The sequence below is a fragment of the Petaurus breviceps genome, unplaced genomic scaffold (assembly GCF_028583685.1).
Source record: "Petaurus breviceps papuanus isolate PSGF00001 unplaced genomic scaffold, PetGlider_PUasm1.0 229, whole genome shotgun sequence".
Taxonomy (NCBI): Eukaryota; Metazoa; Chordata; class Mammalia; order Diprotodontia; family Petauridae; genus Petaurus; species Petaurus breviceps.
This window is the reverse complement of record NW_027185903.1, coordinates 2,216,700-2,236,727: the sequence shown is the minus strand read 5'-3', so window position 1 is coordinate 2,236,727 and position 20,028 is coordinate 2,216,700. Positions and strand designations below refer to the sequence as shown.

The following is a 20,028-nucleotide window of genomic DNA, read 5'->3' as shown; positions in this document are numbered from 1 at the left end:
ATTGTGGATCCTATTTCTAAGGATCCCTTCCTCATCTGTTAAAGGAATGAGATCGATCTCTGTCACTGTGAAGTACCTCCTAGCTTGATCTTTCTATGAGATGTCTCTCCAGATGAGGCTCATTTTCCAGAGAATGGATTTGTAAGGTTTAATACTAATGAGAAAAGGCTCCTTTGCCTTCAGCTGTTGTTGGAAGCTCCAACCACACTTCTGGGAAAAGCCCAAGGTCATATTTCATTGGCTGAACTTACTGTTTCCCATGGGAATATCAGCAAATTGTATATCAGCAAATTGGGCCTAACTAAAATATTTTCTATATAACAGCTTCTTATTACCTCATACATACAAGCAGTAGTGTACCAGCCTTCATAGACAAAAATGATGTTATTGACCTTCCAAAATTTGCTTCATTTTGGACATGATGTATTAAAGTCCAGGGGTGGGAAACCTGTAGCCTCGAGGCCACATGTGGCCTTCTAGATCCTTGGGTGTAGCCTTTTGACCGAATCCAAGTTTTACAGAATAAATTCTTTTATTAAGGGAATTTTTCTGTGAAGTCTGGATTCAGTTAAAGGGCTGCACCTGAGGACCTAGAAGCCACATGTGATTTTGAGGTTGAAAGTTCCCTACCCCTGTAACCATCCATATTCAGTCATCTGGTCCCTCCTGTAAAAACACATTCATTCTACTAGAGACAGGTAAGCAGACTGGGATGTTGGATTTTCTTTATAGAAAGTTAATCTAAGAAAGAGTTTTTTTATTCCTTTGTTGTTCCCTTATGTATAAAAAGGCACTATATCAGTTGACACAGCTTATTCCTTCAAATTATTCTTAAAATCCAGTTCTAATATTAGCAATGTGACAGAGCAGAGGAGATGGGTGTTCAATAATATCTTTCCCTAGTACAGGGAGGTTAAATTAATCCTCATTTTTTATCATAGCCCCTCCCCCTTCACCCTGTCCCCCTCACCAGACACATTTCCCAAGTTTTTTATTCCTTTGCTGTTCTCTCAACATGCATCCAAATGGATCACCTACCATAGCAATATGTCTTAGCTATATTGGGTTACAATATTTTCTTTTGGCTTCTTACATACTAAAAATGTCAGGACCTTCTCTTTTCCTGACAAAGGAATTAGAATCTTGATTTGGGGATTAAGTTGTAACTTAACAGGGATAAGGGAAGGAAGTACCCGGCACAGCTTGGAGGATATCAGTTGTTGTTTTAGATTCTATTAAAAATTTGACAAACTAACCCCAACTCAAACTTAAAGAATCTGCCTCACCCAGTTCTTTCAGGCATGACTATCTTTCCTGGGGTTTAGTGAGGCCTCTTGCCTTGCTTTCATGGTCACTTCCTAACAGTGAAATCCTTATCTCAATGTATACAAAACAGTAGGATGTACTTCTTATTTCCATCTTTTTTTTTGACCTGGGGCACCAATCAAAGAAAGCCTCGTATCAGTTTGGGAGGTCAAGTCCTTCTATGAATGCCAATAAAACCAAACAGTTTAACAAAAGCTGCTTTCTCCGAGAGACCAAACACCTTCAAACCAACCAAGCCACTACTTTCATACCCAAGGTAAGTCCAATGAATAGCCTGGGCTGAACCTGTTAGTCTCCAGCCCATCTCTTCTCGTACAGATTCGTATTATTTCAGCTTCACTCATTCTTAAGAAATTTTCAGAGCCCCAGAGTACCTCTGTGTCATCAGTACTGTGGCTACTATGTAAAATGAGAGCTAATGTCTTGAATATTGCCCTGCTGGTTGCATGAATATCAATTCTAACTATATTAGTAGAGACTTCTCAGTGTTCTAATGTGTTCCAAGGAAATTTCGCAGAGTCTGATCTCTCATTTTTAGAGAACTGATTTTTATTGCTATGCTTCTGAAGTGGAGTCATGACTAGGATAAATGGACAGGGTCTTTGTCCGAGGGCTTTGTAATTTAAAGGGTATTGATTTACTTGTATAATTAAACAAAATAAAACAAGATATTAACCATGTCTTAACATATGCCTCATTCTGCACCTATAATCCACCATCTCTCTTCCAGAATAAAGGAGTTGTGTTTCACCATTGGTCCTCTGAAGTTGACTGGTAACTGCATTTATCAGAGTTCTGATATCTTCCAGGTCTACTTTCCTTCAAATTCTTGGGTTACTCTTTGTTCATATATTTATTCCTCTGACTTGGGAGTCAGAAGACTTGGGTTCAAATAATTCCTTTGTCATTTACTACCTTGTGACATTTTTCAAGTCATTTCATTGTCCTGGGTCTCGGTTTCCTCATCTATAAAATTAAGTTGTTATATTAGGATCTTGTGACAGGAGGAGGTGCTATGTTTTACTACCAAAAAGTTCATCTTAGAGTTCCTTGAACTCTCAATATTTTTAATGGTTTGTTTACATGTTACTAACTACTTAGAAGGTTGTAGTGGTAAAAGAACAAAAAAAATTGAGGTTGGCATTTTAGGAACCACTGCCAAGTGAAGATTAATTAGACATTAAATGACTATCAATGGTAAAATGAGATTTGATAGAGAAGTTTTACATTTACTCAACTTTCTGGGACACAGCTATTACATCAATCAATGCATCAACAAGTATTTATTAATGACCTACTGTATGTCAAGCACTGTGGTAGACATTGGGGATACAAATATAATGAGTGAAACTATCTCTACTTGAAAGGAGTTTACATATTAATGGGGAAAACAAGGGCACAAATAAACACACACAGCATAATATAAAATAAACAAATAAACACAGATTTGCAAAGTAATACCAGGTAGAAGTTGGGAGATCAGGAAAGGCTTCATGGGATGATAATGTTTGAGTTGTATCTTTTTAAAATTTTATTTATTTATTTTACTTTTAATTTGTGGAATAAAACAAGCATTTCCATAACATAGCATAATAAAAAGATGATTACACACGAAACTGCAAATCTATCATGTACAACTTGCATTCCTTTTAAAAATATGACAAAGTTATCATGCAAATGTCTTTTTCCTCCTTTTTTTTCCCCTGCCCTTCTCCATAGAGATGGCTACCATTAGACATAAATATGTATATACATATATGTAAAATCATTCTATACATACTTTCTATTTATCAGTTCTTTCTCTATGTCTTAAAGAGAGGGACTTTGTAAGGCAGAGGTAAGGAGAGAGTGCATTCCAGGCACAGGAGACAGGGCAAAGGCATGGAGATGTGTAATACAGCATTATGTGTGAGAAGCAGAAAGAAGGTGGGTATAACTTAATCATAAAGAGCAGGAGGAAGAGTAAAAGGGTGTGCTTTGGAAGGAGTTCAATTTCTAGAGGGAGTCGATTTGCAGGGCCTGTCACATGACCAACAATAACATGTTGCTTTCTTGAACTTCCCTTTACCTTGGTGCTTTTCCCCCACAGCTATACAAAGACTCCCAGTGCTGTGGCAGCAGAAGACACTTCAGAGGTCAGGATGAAGCGGGTCCACCTCCTCCTTGTGGCCTGCACCTACTACTTTTTCGCTTTTGTATTTGCATCCCAGAAGGGTGAGTGTTACCTGGTGTCTTGGGTTTCTCTAGTACCAATAGAACAATATAGCAAACTTGGTTAGGGTGGGAGAGGGAAGTGGGTATGGGAAGACCAGGGGCAGCAGATTACTACCATGGATAGTGGAAAACCGTGGACTAAAATTTGCTTATGGACATCAAACTAGTTCCCTGAGTGATCCTCAGATGCTGATTAAGAGACATATGACACAGCTGTTTATTTAACTCCATGGATAGGTCTTTAAAGTGACTCCTAAAAGTACAGGAAGTAGGAGGCTTTAACCTGGGGAGGAAGGGTAATGAACACTCCAAAAGGCAAGATAGATAATTAGTCTTTGAATGATGTAGTAAGAAGAACAATGACTAGGGAGTCAGAAGGCCTGTGTTCTAATCCTGAATCTGCCTGGGTGTTCAGTCTTCATTAAGGTCTCCCCTTTTTTTTCTTGAGGGGGGAAGGCAAAACCATTGGGGTTAAGTGACTTGCCCAAGGTCACATAGCTAGTAAGTGTGTCAAGTGTCTAAGGCAGAATTTGAACTCACGTCTTCCTGACTCTAGGCCGGTGTTCTATTCACTGTGCCTCCTAACTGCCCATATTAAGGCATCTTTTGACTCTATAATGCTGATGATAATACTAAACCCTAAGTTTTACTAGCCTTCATGAATATCTCCACAATTTTTCCAGCATCCATTAGTTTGCCTAACCAGGGGTAGGGAAAATTCAGCCTTGAGACCACCACTCTAGGTTCTCAAGAGTGACCCTTTGACTGAACCCAAACTTCACAGAACAAATCCCTTTAATAAAAGAATTTGTTCTGCAAAACCTGAACTCAAATCAAAAGGCTGCACCCAAGGACCTGGAAGGCCATATGTGGCCTTGAGGCGGCAGGTTCCCTGCCCTTTACTTAAACCTTTCTTTAACTCATCCATGTTTTCATCCTATGCTATCTGTGGGGGTAAAGGCAGGGTAGATTCAGGATGGTGGTATTGAGTTCAATCTTTTTAGTATTGTCTCTGAAAAGTGCTTCTTTTTATTTATATTAGGAAATACTATGGCACATTGGAAAGAATTAGTGGGCTAGGTCTCAGGAGAGCTGGGTTCTGATTCCTAGCTTTGTTACTAACTTTCTGGACAAGTCACTCTGACATCTGGAGTTTCAGTTTGCTATTCTTTAAAATAGGAGATTGTATTAGATCGCCTAAGGGTTCCTTCTAGTTCTAAGAGTTTCAGATTCTAGTCCTCCCTATGCAGACTCTGCTGACTAAAGATATGCTTATATCTTTATATATAAACTGGCCAATAGATTGAAAAGAAGAATCATAGGATTTAGAGCTGAAAGATAGTATTTGTAAAGCACTTATCAGTGTCTGGCACATCATGGGCAATTAATAAATGTTTGTTCTCTTCCTTCTACCCTCCTCCAAATCCATCATTTCAAGACAAGGAAATTGAGGTCCATAGAGGTAAAGTGACTTTCTCAATATCACACAGATAATTATATACTAAATAAGTATAAAGTAAGACAACATGGCATAACAGTCAGAGAGCAGGCCTTGGAACAAGAAGACCTGCATTGAAGCCCACCTTTGACAGCATTGACCTATGAAATCATGAGCAAATCACAACCTCTCAATGGGCCCAGGAGACCCCCTAATATACTTCAGAAAAAATGGTTCCAATCTAGATTACTCCAAGGAATTTCTTATTGGAGTGGGGAACCTGCATCCTTGTGGCTACGTGTGGCCTTGAGGCCACAGGTTCCCTACTCCTATTATCTTGTTCCAGTGAAATCACAGGTGTGGCCACCTCCATAAAGTAAGTGTAACAAACGGCAAAGGTTTTTTCCCCCCTTTTCCCCTCCACTCCACCTTGTTACCTCTTATGTAGTAATTTCATTACAATGGAGGCTCTGACTCTAAGGTCAGTTGGTCATGGCTGTCCTGCAAATTCTATTCTCAACTCCATGTTTATTTAGCTGATGGCTGTTGCATCAAAAGAGGGTTAACGTACAACAGACAGCAAAGTCTCTCAACAAGCATTTATCATGAGCCAGGCGCTGCACTAGACACAGAGGATAAAAAATACAAAGAGGACAACAAAATCTACTCACTAAAAGCTTCCCTTGTAATGAGGGTGGAGGTGGGGGGAAGGAAAGATAAGAATAAGTATATACAGAATAAATATAAAGAGAAAAATGCAAATAAATTCAAAACACAAAGTAGTTTGGAAAAAAGGATTACTAGCAATTGGAGGCAAGAGGAATCAAGAAAGGTTAGCCAGCTAGCCTTATACCAACCAGTCATTAAAAAAAAATTAACATGAACCGCTTTTCTCACTCCATTAGGTCCGGCAAACACTCTCTTACCTAGTTCCTATGGACTGGGCTTAGACTGTGGAGAGGAAGGGACACCTGCAGCCCATGTGTGTTCTGATCCCTGTGATAACTATACCACGCTTGTTGAGGACTGGAGAAGCTTGGACCAAAGGAATAACCAGAAGGCATGTGACAATGATAAAGAAGGCTGGTATCGATTTTCAGGTCCCGGTGGGGTAAGGATGCCAGAGAAGTGTGTGCCAGTCAATAGATGTGGCACAGATGCCCCTTTGTGGCTGAATGGGACCCACCCGTCAAAAGAGGAAGGCATTGTTAGTCTCAGAGCCTGTGCTCACTGGAGTAATAATTGTTGCCTGTGGAACACAGTGGTGAAGGTGAAGGCTTGTACAGGTGGATTCTATGTCTACAAGCTAAATACAACTCCTGAGTGTGATCTGGCATATTGTACAGGTGAGGAGCTGGGAATTGAGGTATGCTGGGTTTCTTGCTAATGTGTGGCTCATGAACCTCTCTGTTTGACCTCCTTTTCTTCTCCCCACCCACTGTAGACCCCAACACTACTGACATAATTGATCCAGTATGTGATCTCGACTGTTCCCCCCAAGAGGAATGCCAACTTGTCAATGGCACCTGGGGCTGTCACTGCAGAAAAGACAACATTTCTGGTAGGTACAAGTATGGGAAGACTGGTAGGGATCCAATGTTCTTTGTTCATACTGGGTATAGGCTGAAGCTGTAGACTATGAATGGGAAGGAAGTAGTTGTTGGAAAGAGTGGGGGTGGGGCATAACTTAGTATAGTTTGGGGTCAAAGCAAGATAGATTCATCTATCTGTCAGGTAACAAGCTCTTATTAAGTGTATGCTATGTGCCAGACTCTAGGCTAAGAGCTAGAAAATGCTGTTCCTGTCCCCAAGGAGCTCACATTCACAACAAGTAAATAACTTGGCAAATACTGAAAATATTTATATACCACTTACACATATTATATCATCCAGTCCTCACAATAACCCTGTGAGGTAGTTTCTATTACTATCCTTGTTTTAAAGAAGAAGAAACAGGTTGAAAGTTAGGTGACAGACTTGCCCGGGATTACATTTGTTGTCGCTGGTTGTTTTCAGCTGTGTCTGACTCTTCAGGACCCCTTTCGGGGCTCATGACAAAGATACTGGAGAGGTTTGTCTCTCCAGATCATTTTCCAAATGAGGAAACTGAGGTAAACAGGGTTAAGTGACTTGCCCAGGGTCACATAGCTAGTTAAGGGTCTGAGGCCAGATTGAAACTCAGGAAGATGAGTCCTCCATCCACTGTGCCACATAGATGCCCCCCAGGCTCACAAAGGTACTAAGTGTCTGAAACTAGATTTGAACTCTAGCTATTATACCACTTACAGGATAGATAGAAGGCAATCTCAGAGAGAAGGCACTGGAGAGGAGGCAGGGATGTTGTTTGGGGAGGAAGAAAGAATGACCCAGAAAGGCTTTTCATAGGAGGTGAAATTTGAGTTGAGTTTTAAGGAAACTAGGGAAGCTAAGAGGCAGTGAGAGGATTGGGGGGTGAGAGGGAGAGAGACAGAGAGAGAGACAGAGAGAGACAGAGACAGAGACAGAGACACAGAGAGACAGAGACAGAGAGAGACAGAGACAGAGGGAGTGAGAGAGAGTGAGACAGAGAGAGAGATGATTCTAGGTATGGAGAAGGGGCAGTACATAGGAACTTATTTGGGAGATGGAGGGTGTGTGAACAGGAGATTAGTTAAATCATAGAGTGCATGGAGATGAGTAAAATGTGGAAAGTTAGGGAAAAAATAGGAAGTATCAAGTTGTGATGGACCTTAAATGACAAACAGAGCATTTTTGTGTTTTATCCTAGAGGCAATGGGGCACTAGCAAAGTTTATTGAGTAGTGGGGGTGTCATGGTCAAACCTGTGCTTTTAGATAAATCGTTTTAACATTTGTACTCCCCCCACCCGAGACCTTCCAAAAGAGAAACCCAGAGGCAAGTTCAACCATTCCCACAATTGAGGGAAGCTATATTAGACCTAATCCAATTTTGCAACTCCCACCATCACTTGCTCCCTACCGATATATGCATTTCAATTCAATAAGCATTTATTAAACACCATTAAACACAGTTCTGCGTACTGTGCTAGGGTACTAGAGATACAAAAATAATACATATATATTCTGCATGAATGTGCAGCCAAGCCACAAGCTCTACCAACACTGACCTAGAGCAAAATGAGGAAGACGGTTTCCCTTCCTTGAACACTCTCCAGATTCTCAATGTCCTTTAAATTAGTCAATCGACAAGCGATTTATTAGAGTTCTACTATATGCCAGGAGCTGGGCTGGGTGTAGGGAGAGCCAAGACAAAAGTGAAACAAGTCCTGTCCTCAGTGTGCTTACAGCTCCTTTGGGCTCCCATTGATTCTTAATATTACTTGATTAATTGTTGATTGAAAGAACATTGAAAAGCTGGAGAGCAACCACATGAGGGAAGCCATGATGCCTGGACACCCTCGTTTTGCTTGGTCATTGCTCTGGAATTTAGCCTGACTAGTATCAGGTTTATCCAATCTCTTTTTTGCTCCCTTATCCCTCACCTTTGTCAGTATGTTGAGGGTAGAAGCTTCCCTAACTTTCTAAGTCTGATGTGGTCTTACCAATGCATTTGTGCTAAGTTCCAGAAATTCCCCTGCTCTCCATGGCCTAAAAAGTATTTGTTTTGTCAAAGATTAAAAAAAGCCTTCAAAGTGAAGGCTTAAAGCCAGCTTTTTCGTTTTGTTTTTGTTGTTGCTAAGTTGTGTCCTATTTTTCATGACCCCATTTGGGGTTTTATTGGCAAAGATATTGGAGTGGTTTGCCATTTCCTTCTCTAGTAAAATTTACAGATGAGAAACTGAAGCAAGCAGAGTTAAGTGACTTGCCCAGGGTCACACAACTAGTAAGTTATCTGAGGCCAGATTTGAACTCATGGAGAGGAATCTTCTTGAACCCAAGCCTGTCACTATATCCACTGTGCCACCTAACTGCCCCCTTTTCATTTTGTAAGAAAAAAAGAGCAGCAGGTTTTATTGAGGATACTCTTTTCCCCATGTTTCCCAGTAAGATGACACAAGTGCTTATTTTTATTTATGCTGTCAATTACTTTATTGCAAAGCATGGAGCAGTAGAAAGAGCACAGAATTTGGAGCTGGAAGATGTGGGTTCAAATCTTAACCACCTGTGTGATGATCTTAGACAAGCTACTGAGTCTCAGTTTACTCATCTGCAAAATGGGAAGGTTGCCATAGAAGACTCTTAGATGACCTAAGAGGCCCCTTTCTAGGTCTAAGTCTGTAATCCTAAGATTCTACGTCCATTTGCCCACTTCCTGATTTCAAATTCCAATGTAGGACGATTGTATTCTCACAAGACATTCAAACTCCTGACTCTGGGAAGGAGCATTTTCACTGGCTGTTTGTTCCTCACGCGTGGAAATCTCTAACTCTTCATGTCTACCTCTTGCCTTCTCTGACGTCTTTCAAAATCCATCAAAAACCTTACTTTCCACAGTAAACCTTTCCTGCTCTCCCTTATTTCTAGCAGCTCTTCTCTGTGAGCTAGTTCCAATTTATCCTGGATATAGTTGGTTTGTACATAACTGTTTGCGTATTGTCTCCCCCATTAGACTGGGAAGCTCCTTGAGAGCAGTGGCTATCCTTTACCTTTCTTTGTATCCCATTGCTTAGCACAAGTTCCCAGAATATGATAGGTGGTTAACAAATGTTTATTGAATGATTTTATTGACTGGCGTATCTGGTGGCTTTTTAGATATTGCCAACTTGCGCCCTCTACTGAAATGTGGAGCCAATGACATCAAGCTATCTCTGGACAAGTGCCAGCTGGAGAGCTTGGGGTATACTGGAGAGATATTTGCCTATCTCAAAGACAAGAACTGCAGCAGGTTTTTGAAATTAGATGAGAACAACAAGCTGTTGGTGGTGACCCTAACACTGGCTGGAGCATGTGGAACAACTCTGGAGGTAAGCTTAGTTCAACAATAAGAGAGAAAGAAATCAAAAGGCCAGAATCGATGTTTCCTATCTTCCCCAAGACAACAATATTCTATTTTAAAAATTTGCAATGACAACCTCCACCACCACCTCCCACACTCTAGTACCTATTAAAAACATGTTGGATGACAATCTAGGATTTGGATTTGCCATGCCAGATTGTAATGTCAATTCTCTATTGGGGGAAAGAGTAAATAACCCTTACCTTTGTTAATCCTGTCATGAGTGAGGTCTTTATGAGCTTAAACTAACCCACTTCCTTTTTTTTGAGGGGGAAAGGCAAGGCAATTGGGGTTAAGTGACTTGCCCAAGGTCACACAGCTAGTAAGTGAAATCCAGTTCTTGTCAACAGAGTGTTTCTAGGGACATTCTAAAGCTTGCCATCCAACCTTGGTTGGGTTGCATTATCTTGAACTAGGATGGCAATGATAATAATATGTGCTGATAAATGTTTTACAACAAGATCTCTTGTGGGGAGGAGCATGTTTGACATACTGTGGAGTTGAAACTGCATTATTAATATTTTCTCCATTTTTAAGTCTAAACAATGAACAAAATAATAATTTAAACCTTGATTTATAGTGTTTGGAATTTCAGAGGAATAAATGCTCACATTCAAAATTTAACAACCAGATTTCTCACTGGTTGAACTATTTCCAGCAGACCTCTAAATTGCTAACATTTCTGTTTTACATAGATCATCTCATTTAATAAAGACCTAATCACTAGGTGATCAAAATGTAGAAATTTTCACCCCACATTTAGCCCTGGAAGACCCAGAGAACTTTAAGGGATATGTGGAGTCCATCTAGAATTAAATTCATCCCATCCCCACAAACAACACTGATGCCCTTCAAAGTTGAATTTCTGAGAATGGACACTTCAATGCAAAACAGTAGGATGAGAATATACTCACAGAAAAATCCAAATTATGGAGGGAATAGTGAATGAGCTAGATGGTACGATGGATAGAGTGCCAGGCTTGCAGTCAATGTGACTCTTCTTCCTGAGTTCAAATCTGGCCTCAGACACTTCCTAGCTGTGTAACCCTGGGCAAGTCACTTAACCGAGCCTCAGTTTCCTCATCCATAAAGTGAACTGGAGAAGAAAAGGACAAACCAATTCATTATCTCTGCCAAGAAAATCCCAAACAAAGAGTCAAAAATTACTCAACAACAACATGAGTCAAGAAGCATAGGTTCTAGTTCTAGCTATGACATGGTTTCATAAATTATTAAAGAAACCAGATGATTTGGAAGGTAACCTCTAACTCAAAAATCCATCATCACCATTCAGTGATGATGAAAATGACAATAATCATAAACAATAATAATGATTCTCAGCCCTTTGAGGAACTATGATGTTCTTTTACTGGTTGGATTTTATAATGCCCCCTAAAAATACCAAATAGTATAGATGTATTTTTTAAAAAATTTAAATCAAGTAAAATGAATTTTGCCTTAAATACTTCTTGGGAACTTCCTGTTTCCTCTTCAGATAAGTGAACATACATACATATATTATATATACATGTATGTTTAAAAACATGCATGTACACACATGTGTGTATGTGATGGTGGGGACAGAGGGTGTGGTAAGGTGTTACTCTTTCAAGACGGAGACATAAAAACTAATATATGCCAATTTTATTTTGCTTTTTTTTTTTTGGAGGGTATTTGGGGGTTAAGTGACTTGCACAAAGTCACATGGCTAGTAATTGTGTCAAGTGTCTGAGACCTGATTTAAACTCAGGTCCTCCTGACTCCAGGGCTTGTGCTCTATTCACTGCACCACCTAGCCACCCCATATATGCCAATTTTTAAAGGAGAAACCACTATTGTGATAGCCAGTGAAGGTACCTAAAGGACAGTATTTGAGATATGCTGAAGCTATTTTGTTTGTCTAAAAGTAAGGCTAATAACCTAGAATATTTCTTTTTTTCTCCAAGAGAAATGCAACTCATGCTATTTACAAAAATTCTCTGACCTTGGCCAACCAGCTCATCATCAGAGACAACATTTTCAACATTGCCTTTCAGTGTGCCTACCCCCTGGATATGAAAGTCAGCCTCCAAACAGCCACAAAGCCCATTGTCAGGTATAACACTGGAAGAGATGCCTTAGTTAATGGTGCAATGTATCAATATTTGCAATTGCAATTTACAGCACGGAGCATGTGTGTAGTATGGATGGCATTCGTATATCCTCATCTTCTCTGGTTACAAGAATATAACCATTGGTTACAAGAATATAAGGCTACCTGGCTTAGTGAATAGAGCACCAGCCCTGGAGTCAGGAGGACCTGAGTTCAAATCCAGCCTCAGACACTTAACACTTACCACGTGACCTTGGGCAAGTCACTTAATCCCAATTGCCCTGCCTTCCCCTCTCCAAAAAGAAAAAAAAAGAATATAACCACTGATCCACTGTCAAGAGAATATGAGTCAGGGATCATTTGTGTTTACAATAGTCATGTCATTTTTTTCACTTATATATGGCAATCCATTTGTACCCATTTTATCTTGATTAGGATTGAGGAAACACCCTGTGTTATGGAATAGATTAAGTGCCCATCATGTTCCAGGCACAGTGCTAAGTGCTAGAGTTACAAAGGAAGGCAAAAGCCAACCACTGCTCCTGAGTAGCTCATACTTTAATGGGATGGTAGCAAACAATATATGGGATAAATGGAAAATCATCAAAAGAAGGAAGGCACTGAAATTATGAGGGACTGGAAAAGGTTTCCCATAAAAGGTGCAATTTTAGCTGGGACTCGAAGGAAGCCGGGAAAATCAAGAAGTAGTGATGAAGAAGGAGGGCATGGAGGACAGCTAGTGAAAATGCTCAGAGCTCTGAGGTAAGAGTGTTTATGGAACAGCAAGGAGGCCAGGGCCACTGGATCAGGGAATATGTGTGTGGAGAGTGTATAAGGAGTAAGGAGATTGGAAAGGTGTATGTGGAGGGGAAGTAGGTCAAGGCTAATTAGCCCATAAAGAGATCAAACTCATAAAACCTTAGATTCAAATGTGGTTTTGCCATTGAAGATAACTGCTTATATTTCATAAATCCTGAGGATAGTTCATTGTTATTCCCCTCTAGTTGGTACCCCTTCCCTGCACTTTTCACATCAATTTTGTTGCTTATCACTAATGCCCCTGTCATACAATGATGCATGTTATAGTTGTCTTTGTGGCTCAACCCCATTGACTGTAAGCTCCAGGGCATTGATATTGTATTGTCTAAGTGAGGTGTGTTCCTTATCACTTATCACAGTGCTTTGCACACTTGGCTTTTAATAAATATTTGTTGAATGAATGAATGAAAGGTAAAAGGCTGATATTTCTACCATTATGGTCTTGTTCCAGTGCTCTGAACATTAGTGCCACTGGCTCAGGAAAATTCCTAGTGAGAATGGCTCTCTTCCAAGACCAGAATTACACCTCCCCTTATGAAGGTTCCACTGCTGTATTGTCTGTTGAATCTGTGCTCTATGTGGGTGCCATTTTATATCAAGGAGATACCTCCAAGTTCAACCTACTGATGAAGAACTGCTATGCCACACCCACTAAAGATCCAACTGATCCCTTGAAGTATTTCATCATTAGGAACAGGTATTTGCCACTCAGTATGTGCCCAGGGGCAAAACTAAATTTCAGTCACAGGACCTGGGCCATCTGAGTCCTCCTAGAAGGATAACCCTACCACTGTCACCCTCACAGCTGCCCAAACCTATATGACTCAACCATCAGAGTGGAGGAGAATGGGGTGTCTACAGAAGGTCGCTTTTCAGTTCAAGTGTTTATGTTTGCTGGAAATCATGACCTTGTCTACCTGCACTGTGAAGTTCATCTCTGTGACAATGTCAAAGAACAATGTCGTCCAGTAAGTGCTTCTTGAATATGATTGAATTCTTCTGTAGTGCCTATAATCAGTGTGCATTTATAAGCTATACAAATCATACTATCTAAAATAGCTTAGGATAACGATTTTCTTTGGGTGTTTTTCACTCCATTTCAGGCTGAGATTTTTTTTTTAAAGAGATTACTGAGGAGCAGAGAAGAAGTTACCTTAGCCTGTCCCACTAAATCAAGGACACTGTCTGTGGGGAAGTACCAGTGTCAAGCAAAGGGAAAATGTACATTTCATTCAAAATTTATGGCAACTCAGAAGAGGGGGAAAATTTGGAAATGGGAGATGAGAATCAAAGCTGGGAGAAAATTTGCTTGCTTGAAGAGAGTGGATGGGAAAAGTAGGGAGGTAAAGGAAATCATGTGTCATGGAATGGATTGGGGGAATGGTCTGGAGGGCCTAAGAGTCTAAATCTGATACAAAAAAATGGGGACTGATAAAGATAACACTTCAGACAAAGACACTATATAAACAGAATTCAGGGATATCTGGATCAGGACAAAGGAAAGGTAGAAAAGGGAAACTGAATGATGATATTCTGTATGATGGAAGAAATACAGAAAGTATGAGTGATTCCAAAGTTAGTAGGGGCTTGTGTTAGTTGGAAATCTCCAGTTAGAAACTTGTCTGATGGGAATTTTTCACTCTAACAGTCTTGCTCTGGAATTCAACACCGCAGTGAAATTACTATCAACCCAGCTTATGTTATGGATTTGGGACCTATTGCCCGGAGAGGTAAAAAGAACATAATGATGATGAGAGTGTGTGGTCATCAATAACATCCTTGGAGGAAAGATTCAATTATCTTTCTATTTGGTTAATGGATTTTGGTGATTAGGATATTATTGGTGACCTTGGAGAGAACACTTTCAGTTCTAAGGTGGAGGGGGTGGGGAATACATGGGAAGAGTTTGGGAAATGAATAGGTGGTGAGGAAATGTCATTAAGAGAGAAAGGAGAGATGGGAGTGAGCTCAAATGGGGATCAGGGTGAAAATAAGGATAGATGAACCTCAACATGTTATTGGGTGGAGAAGAAGTGAGAAATATTGATTGATGGAGCACAGCTTGAAATAAGATCAGCTTTAAAGGGTGAAAGAAGACAAGAAAAGGCAATAAGCATATTGCATATTGAGGGAGTAGATGTATGTTGGGGGGGATACAGTCCCACCAGCTTTACCTTAATATGTGTACTGGTTGAGCTTAGTTTTTTTATTAAAAAAATAATTTTTTGGACTAACTCACCTCCCCATGTTCCATGCCTTATCCTTTACTTGTTAATCAATCAACAGATGACTATTAAGCCTCCTGTATGTGTCAGGGATCGTGTTAGGTATTGGGATACAGTGATAAAAGTGAAACAGTCCCTGCCCTCAAAGAGCGTGCAGTCTAGTGGGGGAGGGAGGAATGACAACAATGTATTCATATAGAGTTACATATAAAATAGATACAAGGGAATTTTGTAATTTTTTGGAAGGGGTTGTGGTAAGGGTACTAGCAGCTCAGGCAGAGTTGGGGAATGAGTAAAGGCTTCACTTAAGAGGTCCTGTCTGAGCTGAGCACTGAAGGACACTAAGGATTCTAAGAGGCAGAGGTAAGGAGTGCATTCTGGGAATGACAGAAAAAGGCAGAAATAGAAATGGAGTATTATGTATAAGTGTGCAAAGGTAGAGATGGAAATGGAGGATTATGTTGAAGTAACAGTAAGAAGTTCAATTTGGTTAAGTATGAAGGGGAGTTGTGTGTTTATTAGACAGTAAACTTTTCCATGACTGGAAAAGTGAGTTGAGGATTAGCAAAAGAGTTTCTATTTGGTCCTTGAAATAACAGGGAACCCCTGGAGTTTATTGAGCTGAGGTGTGACTTGGTCAGACTTGCTTTTTAAATCTTTAGGAAGATGACTTTGTTGACTCTGTGGAGGAGAATGAATTGGAGAATGGGGAGAGATTGGAGGCAACAAGTTCAATTAGAAGGCTATTGTCATAGTCCAGGTAGAAAATAATTAAGGTCTGAACTAGGATAGGGTCTGAGAAGAGAGAAAGTGGAATACAAGGAATGTTGCTGAAGTGGCAAGATCAGGCAGCCGAGCACTACATGGGGTGAGTGGGAATGGTTTTTCATTACTACGTATCAGAAAGAACACTTGAGGGCAGGGAAAGGAAGGAGACAACAGGTGGTTTCTCTGAGTAGGTTCTGTTTTGAAGCTTTGAGCTGTCCTTCCCTCCTGTTGAGATCTAAATGTGATAAGCCCTTCATTTCTCCATCATTTTTGACATTGTTACTCTTCAGAAGTAGGATGACTCAAGGGTTGCAGGAGCTTGGCTGATAGGACATTCATCTTTATGTTCTTATTAGTAGATTCCCCATCTGTTCCTGTCAGAAGTGGAGGCACCACCCCCTTAGGTAAGTTATTCCTTTTGCCTTCCCTCCCCCCTCTCTCCCTTGCTTCCCTTTTCTCTTCCTCCCTCCCTCCCTTCATTCCTTTTCATCACTTTCTCCTTCTAGCAGTTACACAGATTTAATTAGTTCTCTATCTCAGTCCTTCCTCCTTTTATCTCTCTTGCTTGGTTTTTGCCCCAGAAAATAAGCTATAGTAAGGAATACAGATATAAGGAAGCCTGGAACCACCTCAACCATAAGCCATACAATTAGAATACAACAAAAATTGTCACAGCAGCTACGTGACTCAGTGTATAGAACTCTGGGCCTGGAGTCAGGAAGACCTGAGTTCAAACTGGCCTTGGACACTTACCAGCTATGTGACTCTGGGCAAGTCACTTAACTACTGTTTGTCTTAATCCACTGGAGAAAGAAATGGCAAACCATTCTAGTATCTTTGCCAAGAAAACTCCATGAACAGTATTGGCATGCTATGCTTGGGATCACAAAGAGTCAGATAGGACTGAATGTCTGAACAACAAAAAATCACTAAACAAGTGTACCAAGATGGCAATTTGCCAGTACATCATGCTTAACAGAGGATACATCCAAAACAACTTAGACAATATTATTCCATAAAAACAATGGTCAAAACTTGGAATGGATGACTGATTTTGGAATCCCCTTCTCTGGAGATCTTTAAAGTCAGAAGAATCTTCTCAATAGACTGGGCTATTGGTATAGCCACAAGTCAAAGGGACTGAGTAGACAAAGGCATATGGTATAGTAAGAAGAGGAGTGAAGGAGAGGGGAGCTGGGCTTCGCTCAAAACGCAGCTACTCACTAGCTGTATGACACTGGACAAGCCTTCTCTCCATTCCGGACTTTAGTTTTCTCACCTGTAAAACTAGAGGGTTACACTGGATGATTTCTGGTTTCCTTCTAAGCCAAGCACTCTTGATCTTTTTGTGTCATGGATCCCTTGGACATTTTGGTGAAGCCTATGGGCCCCTTCTTAGAAGAATGTTGTTAAATATACCAAATAAAATTTGTAGGAATACAAAAGGAATCAGTGATATTGAAATATAATCGTTAAAGTAATGACGACGACGATGATGATGAAACCAATGTCATAGACCCCATGTTAAAAACCCTTGCTTTAGGCTCTCTCCCCTGTCTCCCTCTCTCTTTAGCTCTGTCTCTCTCATTATTGCAATTAAATTATAGGCAGCAAGGTTATATGAAGAAGAAAGTAGAAGAGAGAGTGAGATTACAAAGAGATGAGAAATAGGGTGTCTATGTGTGTGGGTGAAAGGCACTGGATTTAGGAGTCATGAGACACATATGCTAGTCCTAGCTCTGCCATTAACTAACCGATGGACTTGGGTTACTGCCTTTACTTCTTGAAGTCTCAGTTTTCTTATTTGTATAATGAAGGTAATAACACAAGTAGGTGTGAGAGAGCAGGAGTGGGGGTGAAGAGGAATCACAAAACCATCATTTTCTCAGTGTCAGCATCTTCTATTCAATTTATAGTCTTAGAGAGTTGTCTAAGTCATTGAGAGGTTAAGTGACTCACCCATAGTCAAACAGCTAGTATATGTCACAAACAGGACTTGAACTAGGTCTTCCTGACCCTGAGGTTAGCTTTCTACCCATTGTAGAACACTAACTCCCAGGCGAAGAAAGGTCACAACAGCACACAACATTATTGTTTTTCAGTCATTTCAGTTGTGCTTGACTCTTCATGACCCCATTTGGGGTTTTCTCGGCAAAGGTACTAGAGTGATTTGCCATTTCCTTCTCCAGCTCATTTTACAAATGAGAAAACTGAGACAAGCAGGGTTAAGTGACTTGCCCAGGGTCACTAGTGAGCTAGTGACCAACTAGCTAGTTGGTGAGCCTCTGAGGCAAGATTTAAACTCAAGAAGTCTTCCTGAGCACTATGTCCATTGCACCACCTAGCTGCACCATATGGTATAGCTTTACAAATGACAAGGCTAGTAAGTAGGAGGGAGATATGCAAATACAGATGATGTGCATAGAGAGAGGGTCTCATGTAGTCCTCAGTGACCACAGCCAGACTGGCTGTATTCTTCCTTGTTGTTTGAAGTCTATTCAGAAGGCAAGTTCTTCCTCTTCTACCCCAGTGCAGTGAAAAGGGGGAATCTAGCTTGGGTTTGATGGCAGCCCTCACCACACCATCAAAGCCCGAGATCAGAGGAACATAACTTAACATTTTCTCTTTTATGTTTCAGGATTCCTAATGATCTGGCCTGGGCTGTTGCTGTCTGTCCTTGGGATTTTGCTGTTCCATTAATCTAGCCAGGTATCATGTCCTTGGCTACAGGAATGTACTCTCTTCTATCAAAGGAAGCTTGCACATCTCAGACATTGCCTTTTAACTCTCCAAAGAACAAGGAGAGAATATGATTTAGTAATAGTTATAAAGTAGGGGCAAGTATGTAGTATCTCTTTAAAAAATTAACACAAGTAGTGCTTTTATCATATTTCTCTTTCAGAGGAATAGCTTTCAACTAGGGACCTTATATACCTATTTTGGTCTGTGCCTCACCCAGCAGTATGGAAGAACCTTTAAAGAGGGTCCTTTAGGTGGCTGGCATGGTATGAAGAATCTGCAAGCAAGACTAAGTCTTTATCTCAACGTGGTCCTGCATCTAGGAACGATACAAGGGTCCTCTTATGTCAGTTCTTGGCCCCAGTAGAGGGGGAGGCAGACTGCCTTATTGACTAGAGCTGCTTGGTTATGGATGCAGATATCTAAGTGTGAAGTAATGGGTCAGTTCTCTAAGAGGCATCCCCATCTACGTCACACTATGAAATGTCCTTAACCTGAGGTGTTAAGTGATGATGGAGGCTAGAGCTGAGGAAGCCAATGAATCACCCTCCCAAACCCCTCACTGCCACCTATAATTTCTGATTCTGGGTAATAAGACTATAGAGTACTAAGCAGTCACCAAAGTGGAATCCAGCCTGGTTCTAGAGACAGTTTTAATAAACATTAATCAAGCATGTGACCCAGGTGGCCTGTATGGGCAGTGTTCATTGCTCTCAAACCTCCTAAAGAGGGAAAACAGAAGTAGAATGTAGTGGTATTGTATTTGAAGTTACTAGATTTAACTTTTCACTCTATGTGACCTTGGGCAAATAATTTTCTCTCTCCAAGTCTCAGTTTCCTTATTTATAAAATGAGGACATGAAACTAAATTATTATAAAATCTATTCTTGCTCTAAATACTATGTTACATATGCGGCATCCTGATTGTTCTACCAAGAACTTTCTGGGTCCCAGGAAAAGTTGACGCAATCCAATGTGATGCTCCTGGACACAAATTCCATTTCTCTGGTGGGAGGAAACATCTGGAAATAATTGCTTAAAAGCTGAGATCTAATGGGGGGTAGGGGTGGAAATGACTCACTACAACATCATCTTCTGTCACTAGATGGTTTATAACAACAATATTAAGAATACATATATATATATATATATATTACATGCAACTGGGAAATAAGATATACAGGCAATGGGGTATAGAAATCTATCTTGCCCTATAAGAAAGTAAGAGGGAAGAGAATAAGGAGGAGCGGGGGGATAGAAGAGAGAGCAGACTGGCGGAAAGGGTAATAAGTATGCTTGCCATCTTGGGGTGGGAGGGTAGGGGAGACTTAAGGAGAAAATTTGGAACTCAAAATCTTGTGGAAATGAATGTCAAAAACTAAAAATAAATAAATTCTGGGGGGAAAAGTTAAGAAAAAAGAATACATATATACCACAAAATGATTTAACAGA

General features: G+C 40.4%; 1 protein-coding gene across 1 annotated transcript; it reads left to right on the top strand.

Moving 5' to 3' along the window:
* The first annotated feature begins 3,432 nt into the window (after nucleotides 1-3,432).
* On the top strand, nucleotides 3,433-18,998 carry GP2 (glycoprotein 2). The gene is made up of 10 exons (XM_069095973.1): nucleotides 3,433-3,540; nucleotides 5,884-6,324; nucleotides 6,423-6,539; nucleotides 9,690-9,901; nucleotides 11,880-12,028; nucleotides 13,296-13,541; nucleotides 13,650-13,812; nucleotides 14,493-14,574; nucleotides 16,194-16,241; nucleotides 18,476-18,998. The coding sequence occupies exons 1-10, from the start codon at nucleotides 3,468-3,470 to the stop codon at nucleotides 18,535-18,537; spliced, it is 1,593 nt and encodes a 530-aa protein (XP_068952074.1). The 5' UTR covers nucleotides 3,433-3,467; the 3' UTR covers nucleotides 18,538-18,998.
* The last annotated feature ends 1,030 nt before the right edge of the window (nucleotides 18,999-20,028 follow it).